Source organism: Lissotriton helveticus, chromosome 6 (genome assembly GCF_964261635.1).
Source record: "Lissotriton helveticus chromosome 6, aLisHel1.1, whole genome shotgun sequence".
In the NCBI taxonomy this organism is placed as follows: domain Eukaryota; kingdom Metazoa; phylum Chordata; class Amphibia; order Caudata; family Salamandridae; genus Lissotriton; species Lissotriton helveticus.
This window is the reverse complement of record NC_136067.1, coordinates 200,454,241-200,468,040: the sequence shown is the minus strand read 5'-3', so window position 1 is coordinate 200,468,040 and position 13,800 is coordinate 200,454,241. Positions and strand designations below refer to the sequence as shown.

The 13,800-nt window shown below is 47.1% G+C and overlaps 1 protein-coding gene across 1 annotated transcript in view; it reads right to left on the bottom strand.

The window, feature by feature from the left end:
* Positions 1-10,397, bottom strand: part of LOC144761289 (cysteine-rich venom protein-like) — an 81,304-nt gene extending 70,907 nt beyond the window's left edge. The window contains exons 1-2 of the mRNA XM_078646740.1: positions 10,365-10,397; positions 8,302-8,421 (exon numbers count right to left, since the gene is read on the bottom strand). Of these exons, the coding sequence (XP_078502866.1) occupies positions 8,302-8,421; positions 10,365-10,397 (153 nt within the window). The remainder of the gene's footprint in view (positions 1-8,301; positions 8,422-10,364) is intronic.
* Positions 10,398-13,800: the final 3,403 nt, after the last annotated feature.

Here is a 13,800-nt window from a genome sequence, read left to right as displayed (position 1 = left end):
CTCACTCTTCCATCCGCTCTCTCTCTCTCTCTTTCGGTTTTTAGGTCTCGCGACCTGTCAATGCGCATGCGGGGGTTAAACAGACTTTAACTAACTGGCGATTTGATGCTGCGCCCGTGCGCTTTTAGGTCAATGCGCAAGCGCATTGACCTAAAATGCACGTGCACAGCATCAAATCGCCAGCCATCTGTTGACCCAGCAGCTCTTCCCGCTCCGCCCCACAAGCTTCCCCCAGCGTGCGCTCTGCCTGAGCCGCACTCCTCCCACACCTTTGAACTGAAGCTTAGCTTCACTTCAAAGGCCCCTGCTGCTTCACACCCTCATGCCACTGTCCCCGCTCCGCCCCCTCCCCTGCCCGACGTGTTATTTCTCCACCCCCCTCCCCACAGCAATGCCCTCCGTCTTGTTTAGATTTCCCATCTCGAGTTTCAATCTCCAGCGTGGCAACATTAGAGCAGTGTTTTAGTGAGTATATTTTTCTAGCATTTTGCCACACATTAGGTTATTATTATTTGTAATCGCTAATGCTAACATTGGGGCTCTATCTCCATTGACTTAGATTCATTACTGCTATCGGTTGGAAATATAGTAGCACGCTATTCCTTCACTTCCGGGTTGAGTAAGTGTGTTACAGATCGCCCGCATCATGACACGCTATGTTTAGAGTGCACGGTGCTACATGATGGTTTTACTGTGTCACTGTTTTTCCGAATACAGTTGCATTTTCACTCCACCCTTTGCAATATAACACACGGGTATGGTTTGTGCCCACTTTATTTTATTTCATTTCACTCAATATACAGTGTTTACTCTTTTCCCAAGTGTTTTGTGCACTTTCACTAAACTAACACAAGGGGTCTTTCTTTACTACTGTTATGAATTGACTTTTAGCTGGTACATCCGGTGTTATCTTTGACTCTTTTGTTTTGATTCAGCTATTGCCATTATAAATTACAATAACTTTAATTTAAGAATTAATTATAAAAAAAATGTAAAAAACATTTTGATTTGTAATATCAATACATCGAAGTCACGTTAATACAACACATATTGCATTAAAAATGCTATAGGTGTCACATTTGTGAAAGTTAAAACTATTGGCATTGTAAATGACAAAGCTATTAAATTTGCTATTTTCAAAACCAACACATAAATAAAAAAATTGTCATTTACAATACCAATAGCTCAAACTTTCCTAATGCGAGACCTATTGCATTGCAAATGCTTGTTTTCTCTCTGTTCTCTCTGATCTCCCTCCCTCTTTTTCTCTCTCGGTTGTAGCCTCGTTCCCGCTACAGTTCACTTCCTGGAGCATCGTGGAAATGACAAAGGCCCCAGGAGTGGGTCTGCACTTTCAAAACCGATCACCAGGGGCTCCAGCACCTCGAGGAAATGCCAGGTGAAATAAAATGCCTGTCTGACTGCGATTATGAAAGAGGATATTATCCGTCTTTCACTCTAATGAGTTGTTTTTCGAATGTATACACGTCAAAAATTATCAATTTGCCATTTGTCCATTTTGTGTATAAGTAATAGATCTAAGCGAATTCTTTGTATGAGATCTATGAATTAAATACTTAGTGACATGAAAGTGGGATCTGAGAGATGATTGGATGGAATTTACTAACAAACATTGATAAATGCAATAGGTTTTGGCTATCTGCCTATTTCATATACATATTGCAGGACGTATTGATGCATTTGTATATGTTCAGAAATAGAGATGTGTAATGGAATAGTCTGAATTGTCGCCCTTGAAGGAGTGTGATGTTTAGTAGTTGTGTTGTTACTATCATTGGCAGCATGGCAGGTGCAATGTGTAGCGCAATCTCAGTGGCTTCCTGACGACGAGCGCCCTGATAACTTATTTTTTTCACAAATGAAGCACTGACCTAGAGTACCGACAATGTGACAACAATGTAGGAGCAGGGCTTGCAGAAATGATTGTGTTGTTGTATAAACATATTAGGCGTGCAGATTTGTGCTTCTGGAACCACATTGAATAAGTGCTGACATGTAAACTGAACAACTTATAAGTTAACGTAAGACCATAAAAACATTAGCTCTTGTGTGGTTTAGCTCTCTTTTGCATGCCTAAGACAGACATGTATATATTAGGTAGTTGTGCCAAAAGAGAACACAACTATAACTTTACATCTGAACATGTAAATCATAGCCATGCGTATCTTGGTGACTGTCTCTAATTGTGATAAATACATTTCGAGCACCATATTTGAACTTTAACTAAAATACGATTGTGTTCAGTATTTTCATATTGTGAACGTGAGTGGGGTTTCTCCACAGTACAAATCTTGAAAATTAAAAAATGGAAGTGGAATCTAAAAAAAACGTGGTATTTGTTCAAGCTGCAGCTGTGACAGACTCACATGCCACATCACAACTGCGCATATCACGCCTCCTGCCGGTCATGACGTTTACATTGGGGTACAATCAAAGACTGGAGTAGCGAGGGCGTTTTATGGGGACTTGGCTAAAGAGATATCATATTAGGGGAGGATAACGATATCTCAGTCATCCATATTTCCCTTTGTTGTTCTAATTCTATTTGCTTCGAATGTTGTAGAAGTTCATTCACTGTTTACATGATTCATTGACGCTCATTGTCACCATTATTAATGTTTCTCTTACAGAACCCCTCCCAGGCCTGCGAGTTCGCTCTCCCATACCATTTAATGGCCGCATTTGCCACACTCATTTTTCCTCACACATTTCGAAGGACACAAGGTTATGATGTAAAAAGGCCACAGTTGTATTGCATAGTACATAAAGCATGGATCAACATTTCACAACGTTCATGGTTAGTCATTCGTGACCAATGTTTTGTCATTACTTGCATTTCTTGATGATAAAGTCACACTCATTCTGTTTCTTTCTAGCCAACAGCATAATTCCTGAGCAATGGTCAGTTCCGCAGGCATTCCAGTGTTTCCGGATTCTAGGCTTCCCTTGCTACCGACCTCATGGACGGCCATTAAGCCTGACCCGGGCTGCAAATGCCGTGCCACCTGGCCTGCACTTTTGCTGACCACTCGCCTGCTCCTCCGTGCCCCTGTGGTGTGGCATCCCATGGGCACTGGCTGGCCAGCCCTACAATTCTGGCTGTCTTTGTGTGCTGTCACCTGCTCACCTGTGCCCCTGCCATGCGGCATCCCAAGGGCACAGTTTGAGCACCTCTTCTATCTAACTTACTCTTTTCGTGGGTACCTTTCTGTGCTGACTCCACCACGTTGTCAGCGGTTCTCCGATCGGTGGCAGCTCCCCCTTCACTCTGCTCCTTTAAGAAAACCCCAATTGCTCCAGAACCCCGACTACTTTCAACAGGAACATATCAATTCCCAAACAATCAGATGTACCCCATCCTCGGTGTGGTATCCCTGTCCTCTAAGGTTGATCAGCCCACGTCTCACAAATCCCCAGCCATTTGCCCTACATATTTTCGTCATCGTAATGTCTAGCTTCCGTCTTGACTGGTCCACCGCCCCTGGTTCGCTGACCACACCAGCTCTGCCGAGTGTATCATTCTTGCCAGGGCGCCATTCCATAGGTGATGGCGCTCAACAACTTCCTCCTCTCTATGCTTGCCAGGTCGTTCCCTCCCAAATGTACGACAACTGCATCTGGGCCCTTTCTACCCTGTAATTCTCTCTGGATAACTGAGAGAAGCAGCTCGCCCTTAATGCCCAGTAGCCCAATCCATTTCACCTCTGAGTTTATCAGCCATATTCCTTGCGTGCTGCTGCCCATTGTTGCGTCTGTGTGACGTATGAATGCCCCACGATCCACACCATGCGCCGATCCCCCATTGGACCTTCTGAGAGTAGGGAGATTTTAGAGATCTGTGAGCTGCATGTATCCATTGTATGCACCCGACGTCCACCGTCCCAACGATTTGATCCTCTCAACCCCGAGCACCATCGGGGCCACGGTGGTGAGTGTCCCATTACGACCCGAATTCCTTGAATGGGAATCCTGCCATCTCTAGGGACTTCTGGAGCACTGCCCTGAACTGGAATTGGCTGAGCTATGTGCCATCTAGGTGTCGAAATAGGAGGCCTGTAATATCTGATCTCTGCCTCACGTACTCTCTCATAATGCACACCGGGAAGCACGCCTGTCTTTAATGCAGTTAATGCATGTGCCATTACCCTTGTCAATTCGATCTGTCTTTGACCTTCTTAGGTGAACTATTAAGAACCAGTCCCCTAAGTGTATGTCCCCTGTTTGTGTGCAAGCAAAATCTGGGGATGCCCTGGCCGGCGCCACTAGCTCGCTAATTCTGCAGGCCCCCAAAAAATGCCAGAAGAAAAGCTGCTCTAAATAGCTGTTCTTCTAGTTAAGATGAGCATATCCCCTCTAGTTGTCGCAGGACTGCTTTCAGTACATTAAAGTCAATTGGCATCCTCCTGTCCTGTTGTCTGGGCTGTAACTTCCTCCATCCCTTCATTGCTGATCTACTGTAGAAGGATCCTGCCGGGTTGTTCCCGGTTGCCAATCTAGCATAGTATGATACAGCTTTCAGGTGTGTTTGTGCCCATGCCCTGGATTTACCATCCAGGAATGCCCCTGCCAAGAACCCCTGCCCCGGTGATGCTCTGAAGGTTATTGCAGTACTTATGATATCTGCCTGCAGTTTTTGTGGCTAGTGCATTGTCCATTAGTGCTCTCAGCACAAGTCCATGATTTCCCACACTCGCCCAGGCATCGATGTCATGTTCTGTACGGCTACTGGCACCAGCTCCCTGAATCTGTCCCAGTGGAAACGAGAGATGGCATCCACTATTGAGTTTACCATCCACGCCCTGCTATGTTTGGCCCCAACTGGAGGTCAACCAGCGCCCTTAAAAACCACACCACTGCCGGGCATTTAGTCGAACCGATGTTTTTTGCCTGCACCACTGTGTGGTTGTCTGACTACAGATTGATTTGTTTGCTAGCCTGTTCTTCCAGATTGTGAAAGCCACTATAATTGGGAAGAATGTGATGTTTTTTATTAGCCCTGTATTATGTCATGCCTCAGGCCAGTGTGCCGCTGTCCATGCGGTGCCAGGATTGCCCCGAAGCCATGCCTGCCAGCGGCATCTGTGAACAGCTCAAGCTGTCCAGATGTCACCTACGGGGCTCTCCACATGAGTGTCCCGTTGAACCCCGATAGGCAGGCATCTCATTGTCCCAAATCCTCTTTTACACCCTGTGCGAGGCGGACCCTGTGGTGCTTTTTTGATAGCCCTTTCATCAACCATGCCAATATTCTAGCAAACAGTCGTCCGGTGGGGATCACTTTGTTAGCAAAGTTAAGCTTCCCAAGCAGTTGTTGTATTTCTGTTAATGTCACTTTTTTCTTGTACCACAGCTGTCTGATCAGTAGCCGCAGCTCCGTCACTTTATCTTTGGCCAACCTGTGCATCCCTTCCATGGTGTCTAACTCGATCCCCAGGAAGGAGAGCCTTGTTGTCGGGCCTTCTGTCTTGGTTGGTGCCAGTGGCAACCCCAGTCACTTCGCTAGATCTATGAATTGTTGCAGTAGGCCCACGCATTCCTCCATCCCTGACTGCCCAATGAAAAGGAAGTCATCTAAGTAGTGCAAGCGCCAGCTCTGCTGGATGACGTCTCTCCAATTCCCATTACAGGAAACTGCTAAAGGCCTCAAACAAGGCACATGAGATTGCACAACCCATAGGTAGGCATTTGCCATAATAGTATGCCCTTTCCAGTTGAAAACTGGTAGGTGGTAGGTGGTAGCTGTCGGGGTGGACTGGTATTAGCCGGAAAGCCACTTCTATGTCTGTTTTTGCTAGCAGCGTTCCCTGTCCCATCTGTTTAATCTGGTCCACTGATGCATAAAACACTGAGCAGCTAGCTAGGTCCAGCCCGTCATTCACCGACTCACCCTCTGGGTAGGGTAGGTGGTGTATGAGGCAATATTTTCCTGCCTCTTTTTTTGGCACCACCCCTAGAGGGGATATCACCAGGTTCTCCATCAGAGGAACCTGGAAGGGACCCGCTACCCTCTCTAGTATGACTTCTTTCTGCACCTTTTGCCTGGCCACTTCGGGGTTGTCCCTTACAGATTTCAAGTTCTGGCTCATTCTGGTGGCCACTTTTCCTTTGTGGGGTAATCTCAAACCTGCTGTAAAACCCTAGGCCAATAGTTGGGCATCTTCCAGTTTTGGATATGTGTTCAGTAATTGTACCAATCCTTGTACTCTTATGGGGGTGGGTACGAGTTTCATTGGTTCTTGCTCTCTCCTCCCCAGGGCCCCGGCTCCTTCCCCTCACTATTTCTTGTTCCTGCTGTCTTCACTATCCTTCTCCCATCTGGGTTCTTTACAGCGGATGGCCGCATGGCATGAGTGCCACAGCAGTTCCCACAACAGTGCAGAAACCTGCAGGCCTGTCCCCATCTGCACTCATCTTTGTCAAATTTCCAGCATGTGGCTGTGTGTCCTTTCTCGGGTTTTCCCCCAGATGCACTCTTCTACTTTGTGTTCTGTGTGTTGTTCTCAAATTTCCCTCTAATCCCTGAGGGCCGAAAATTGCTTTCCCGTGTTCCTGCCCATTCAGTGGAGGCCACCATGTGACTTGTGAACCCTGACACATCCTGTTGGTCACATTCTATTACTGGCTATGCCTGCATCTTTTACCGGAAGCCCTCGTCATAGTGCAGCCCTGTCTCTCCCTGATACTTTTGTTGTACCTCATGCACTCTCTGTTCATGCCGGAAAAGTGCGGTGGCACTCTGCGGGAATTTTTCTATAAAAACACATGCCTAAGTGCTCGCAGCCAGTTCTCTATGGACCTTTCTACCCAGGGCTTGCGATTCTCCCTCCTATCCTCCTCCTTCTTGTCCTGTGTTGTAACATCTAACTTTGCTTTGCTGACCTCTAGAAAGGAAAAAATGTCTATGTATGCCTTCCTACATATTCTCTCTTTCACCGCTAGTGGTATCAGAATGGCCAGGCCACTTAACCGTGTAGCGATGGGAGGATCCCCTGAGGATGGGCAAATGTACTCACTTGCAGGTTTGGACCCATCCCCTTTGGTACCTTCCTTTGCCCTGCCTTTTTTGAGCTTGCCCCCTGTTTCCCCTGCCGACCCAGCCGATGGAAGGATCTTGCCCCAGCGCTCCTCGTAGACTTGCTCCCTGTTTCCTTCCCATTTGTGCTCCCTTCCACTATTTCTGGGGATCATGTGTCCAATTGGCTGGCCCCCCATTCACGCTCTAGGCTTCTCCCAGATGGCGTGTCTTTCGACGAGGCACCTGCGCTGAATTTGTGCAGTTGCCCCGCCATGGCCACCACTGCATGAATGGTGGTATGTGGCTGCCCATCCGCTGAAATGTTGTTGGCCCTCATGCCTCCCCCTGGTATCCCCCCCTGTCGGGCTGGCCCCTGTATTGGTCTGCCAATGGTAGGGAAACAACCACGTCCCTGTGCTGTGGGGTTAGTTACCCCCAACTGAGTCCTGTAGTTGGCAATGTTACCTGGCCCCCTGCCCCTTTTCGCAGTGTACTTTACTCACCATTGTTACTCTTTTCCACTGTGCTCTCACCTCGCCCGGGGCAGCCGTCATGGCTACAGGTCCCCCTTCAGATTCGCAGATGCTGATGTCCTCTGTCTCCTCGACGTCCACTGCAGATGGCCTTTTGTGTGCAGCCGCTTTACCCTTCCCAGCTGGTCTTCTCTTTGGTGCAACTGCTGAGGCCTCTTTATCCCATGGCCGCTGGGCTCTCTCTTTTTGCGGGGAGATGTTTTTCTTGGAGGGGCTGCCATCTTTGCTGCATGCCCCTTCCCCCCTTGTAAGGGAGCCACTGTCCTGCTATCCAGTCTTGATTTTTGGGATGCTCCTTCATCAGCCCCATCACCCATTTGGTGATCCACCCATCTTTTTCCTTTTATAGCGATCAAGCCCCTGGCTGTGCTCAACACTGCCTCCAAGTCATCATCCAAAATCCTCCCACTGCTGAGGGGCAATACTTGTGGTCATATGTCCTTTAAGTACACGGAATTCACACACAAAATATATGTGTACTCAAAGACAAATACACAGGCGCTCAGTCCCTCTCTCGGTTTGTCTCTGCCTTTGGCCCAACAAAGCAAACTATGTTTTTAATACATTTACAAATAGCTCAACCTTTCACCATTGTTTTATCTTTTTGATGCTCTAACTTTTACATTGTGTTTTTGAGTCTTGATTCATAATTACATCAATGGGAGGAAAGCATAACGGTGCAAAGTAAGTACAAAATTCTAGGTCTTAAAAAATTAAAGTAGTTCATCTTACCAGTCTTCGACTTTTGATTATGGGTTTTATCACTTGGCTATCATTATGTTTTGTGGTGGAAACTGCTGCTTTTTGTGTGGCATCACTCTCTGTCATTGATGATCCCGGGATGGCATGTGACTGAAAAATAGTTGTTCGATAGTATTGTTACCATGTGTTCAATAAGAAATACTTAAATAAACTGCTTTTTCTTTCAAATACACTTTGTAGGGCCCGAAATTAACCATCATTAGCAGATATTTTAAAGAATGATGGGAGAAAGTTTGTTGAACTTTCTTGACTCCATAACAAAGAATAGACCATTTCCGATAACTCTGTTTACCCCTAGCCTGAAATAAATTATCCTCATGTTGTATAGCCAACAGTTTAGGCAAGGACGAACTATATATAAATCTTGGTAACTATATACAAAATGCTAATTCAAATGCTCTCTATTAAGATAAATTTTAAAAAAGTAGTTGAAGGGGTGGTTGCAGGATAAGAACTTTCCAGTTGTACTTCGGTGTCATTTGTAGGTCTGGGTGGTAAACTTTGCTCCGTTCGCGAAGTTTGCAGAGTTTTCCATCCTTGGTGGAGCACGCGAAGTTCCCCAAAACTCTGCTCTGTGTACCAGAGCAGAGTCTTTGCCTCACTTGCCAATGTCAAGTTGTGTTTTTTGGTCACTTCTCGGAATTCTCTGCAAACTCTACCCAGGGCTAGCATTAGTCTTGTTTATGTAACTTGATGCTATGTAGAATACTCTGGAAACTATCGGGTTTGGTCCGTGATGCATGTTAAAACTGATAAATGATTAACCTCTTGCTTGCTTCGAACAGCCCCTCGCCCCCTGCAGTCTGACGCCAAGCTGGGCGTGTGCGCCGGACAGCTGAGGGCCGTCTGATTTGCCCACGTGTAGAATTCACCCACAAAACCGGGAAATGTGCGCTGCAGCAAAGCGGTTAAATGAGGACAAGAGAAATGCAAGTAATATTGAGCCTCGAAAAGCTACGTTTAAAGATAAGCTATACACAGAGATGTTTTAAGGCTTTGCAAAGTGGAATGTTGCCCAAGACCCCCGCCTTTCAGCAGGGCCGGCTTTAGGCATGTGCAAGCTGTGCACCTGCACAGGGCCACCAAACCCCAGGGGCAACCACGCCAATATATATCCTTAATATATTAATCCTCTGAGGATGGATACATATTTGCGTGGTGGCCCCTGGCAGGGATTTGGCGGCCTCTGGCTCTGTTCCACTTCTAAACACCCTGACCCCCTCCCCTCTTTACTGGCCTGCGCGCTCCGCCCCGCCCGGACCCCCTCTTCCGGGCCCCCTACCTACGCTCCCTGCCCAGGGCCACCATGAGCCTAGAGCCGCCCCTGCTTTCAGGGGCCCACTGATAGACCCAGCTCTGTTCTGCAGAGTCTTGACCTGATGCTCTTGAATAATTCTGAAACAGATTGTTTTAAATGCCATTTTCTTTTAATTTATTATTAACGTGAGCTGTGTGTGAGAGTCTATTACAGACATTTTGTAGAGAAATGTTGTGTTTAGGTTTCATGCAACCTCCATAAAAAAAGTTTCTTTTAGATTCACACAGGACCTCACATATGAGAAATGGGAGCGTGTCTCAGAGATTATTTGCAGTAATATTAGTGAGCTGCTGCTGTGTTATATTATTGAAAACACACCTCTCTAGCCCTGAATAGAAGACCTAAAAACATATAGGGGCAGATTTACAAGCCTCTTGCGCCGCCTGTATGTCACTTTTCCCATGTTAAAAAAGTTCAAAAGTGGTGCAAGGGGATTGTAAATAAGCCCCTTAGAATTTGGAGGCGTGCACCTGTGCACTGTCAGTGTCCTGGCCAAAGAGGTCATGAAAGAGCTGAAACTGGGTCATAAATTCAAAGCTGTTCTTAACAGGGGCCCCCAAAATCCGTTCGGCCCTAGCCCCCCAAAATCCTTGAGATGTCCCTGGCTATACATCTTTGGCCATCCAATCATTAGTAGTATAACTGTTTTTTTAGTTCTAGTGCTGTTAGCACCTGTGTCCAAACCTTCTGAGTTTGAGAAAAATGTAGCACGTACCTTTACCATGGACAGGTGCAGAAAAAGGGCCATACAGAAGGCAACCGACAGCAGGCCTGCATCTGAGAAATAGAATAGACACACTTTAGCGCCTAGAGCCAAAAAGACATGAGCATGCGCAGAGATATCCTCAGTGGTTTGGCCAAACAAAATAAACATTAAGAAAATGTTTCATTCCCCAATAAATAGTTAGCCATTGTAGGTAATATCTATACTGCCTCACCCAGGCAGGGGTACGAAAACACTCTGAACTCTTTTCTTCGCCTGACTAATTGAGATCAGCTTCGGTAGCATGTAGAGGCATGCGTATACTGGAATTAAATCGAACAGTGTCATTTATATAGAAAGAAGAAGCACCTTCCCTGGCGTGAATTTGGCGTGGAGAAGAGAAACAGGTTCCTAGGTGTGTCCGTATATGGGCGACGCCAAAATAGAAGCAGGGAATTAAAGTTAGTGGCTTTACAAGGCGTTTGTTATTGTAATATATTTATACAGCTGCACTCTAGGAGTCGTATGAACAGTTGAACTATGCAGAGCTGAGCTACTGTGGTTTTTGTGTTTGCACAGTATAAAGCGCCTACGTTTACCTCAGAGTTTCCCCGAGTTAGTGCCTGCTTTTCAGGCAGAACATCAGTGGTTGCTTTTTACTGTTTCCGAACTGTGCTATTTAAAATATCGTGCACTAACTAGGATAAATTCACAGTGAAATATCTGCCTTTCAAACAGTGGAAACGCATAAAAGAGGCGCTTTCTGTTCACTGACTAAGCCAGCACGTTGTTCATGACGTCACCCAGTGTTCTAGAAAACCTTAGCCAGTGGCGGTCCCTCGCAATGGCAAAGAAGCATCGCCCCACTGCCTGGCTCAGAGCCAGCAGATGTAAAATAAAATCATGTTCTTGCATCATCTTATTTTACATTTGCCACCTCTTAGACAGTGATGTTGGGAGTGGCGCGGACGAGGCATGATGGGAGGGGGGAAGAGGAGTCCAAGTGCACTCCACTCCCTAAGTGCTCATGTGTCTTTGGCCAGCCGTCTCAGGCCGAACAAAAAACAGACATGCGCACCTAGGTTTTCCCCAGCCCAGCTGCATTGAGCAGCCGGACTGGACAAACCTAACAGACCCCCTGATTTGAGCAGGGTGTCTTTCCTGCCTGCTCAGAACAATCCCCACGCTGCTCTACAGCATGGGGTTTGGACAGGGAGTCTGTCCCAGGGGCTTCTGGGACCAGTCAGGAAGAGGAGAGGCGGTGCGACGCGACACTGAAGGCGCGCAGTGGCAAAAGATATGTTTATTTATTTCTTATATTGTGTTTGTTGACCCCCGCGCGACACCTCTGGCTTTACCCCACCCGCCCCACCACCCTTCGTTTATGGCGGCCACTGCTGTTAGAGACATGAAAAATTAATGCATCACCTGCACCATTCAAACTTTGTAATAAAAGTGATAGATTACATAACTACTTACATAGCTCCCTCTACACCTGCACTGTTGGATATTGTCAGGGTTTTATTTTTAGAGAGCGCTATCTTTAGGAAATGTCAAGCTGTCAAGATGACTCCCCCCAGTTATTTACCTGCAACTCTATCATGAATAGTTGTGCTGGCTCAAAGCAGAGCTGAAAGTCAGTTGTAATCAGTTGTACATAGACATTTAGGACCTGATATGGTAAACCTTGAAGCAATGGAAAACAGAATGGGGAGTTGCAGCACTGTGTTGTATTAAAAGGAGGGAGCAGAAATGCGCCATATCTGCTATGTTATGGCGCCGTTGTGTTCTGACGTAGCACTGGCGACTTCTGGTTACCTAGCACCAACAGAGGCACCCTTGTGCAATGAAGCAAAGATGCCTGTGATGTGGACAGAACAGTTTTTGTGCAGGAAGGTAAGGGATTACTCAGTGCACAAAAGCTATCCTTAGAGACGTATTCCTCTTTCTATGCCTGCTGCTGGATGCAGCACACCTGCAAAGAGGAAGTAACGAGGGTAAATAAAGATATTTCTCCTAGTTACTCCAGCCTCAGGTGGGCAAACCAGTTTGGTGCAAACCTTTAGTAAATATGGGTTAGCATCAAAATACATGCGTGGATGCACGAGAACGCCGATGCATACCTACCTAATGCAAGGTAACACAAGGTAGCATGGTGCTGCCTTGTGTTACTATTAGCAAAACACACAAGGTGATGGCGGAATGTTGCACATTGGCAAAACATCATCAGCCAGGATAGCTTGACTCCAGTGGCATAGTGAGCACGGGACCCATGTCTGGGCATACCCTTCCCACATAGGGCGAACATCAAAACACACAAGGTGATGGACGGAATGTTGCACATTGGCAAAACATTCACCCCCAGTCACAGATCTGGGTTTAATCCATCGTTATTTTGCTCACCACGCCACCCCAGTTCAGACATGGCCATATGTCCTAGGATGCTTGTTTCCAGTCCAGGGAGGACCTGGGTTGGCAGTTCGGGCTGGACTGTTCCCATGGGGCACAGGGTCAAGACTGATTTGCATATGGCTGGGTCCAAACTGGAATGGCATGGTGAGCAAAAAAACGATGGATTTAGGGCCAGATCTCTGTACTGGAGTGAATGTATGACATTGTTCTGCATTCAGTCCATCAACTGTTGTTTTCGCCTTGTGTTACTTTTGGCATAACATTTCTCAAAAAGCCATGCAATCTGGTGAACTTCAAGCGTGGATTTTGCGTTGGGCTGTGCCACAAAAAGAAAATCAATCAATCAATTAATCAGTCAATTTGTATAACGCGCTACTCACCCGGAGGGTCTCAAGGCGCTTGGGGGGGGGGTCCGCTACTGCTCGAACAGCCAGGTCTTGAGTTGCTTCCTCAAGAAGAGGTGGTCTTGGGTCCGGCGGAGGTGGATGGGGAGGGAGTTCCAAGTCTTGGCTGCCAGGTAGGAGAAGGATCTTCCTCCCATGGTGGCTCTTCGAATGCGTGGAACCACGGCGAGGGCGTGACTGGTCGATCGCAGTTGGCGGGTGGGGGTGTAGAAGGTCAGGCGGTTGTTGAGGTACCTGGGGCCCAGATCGTGGAGGGCCTTGTGTGCATGGGTGAGAAGACGGAACGTGATACTCATGCTGACGGGGAGCCAGTGCAGGTCTTTCAGGTGTCTGGAGATGTGGCTGTGTCGGGGGATGTCCAGGATGAGTCGTGCGGAGGTGTTCTGGATGCGTTGGAGTATTTTCTGTAGTTTGGCTGTGGTTCCGGTGTAGAGGGTGGTACCGTAGTCCAGTCCGCTGGTGATGAGTGCTTGGGTGACCGTTTTCCTGGTTTCGGTGGGGATCCATCAGAAGATCTTTCGGAGCATGCGTAGGATGTTGAAACACGATGATGAGACAGCGTTGACTTGTCTGGTCATCGAGAGGGAGGAGTCCAGGATGAAGCCCAGGTTGCGTGCATGGTCCGTTGGTTT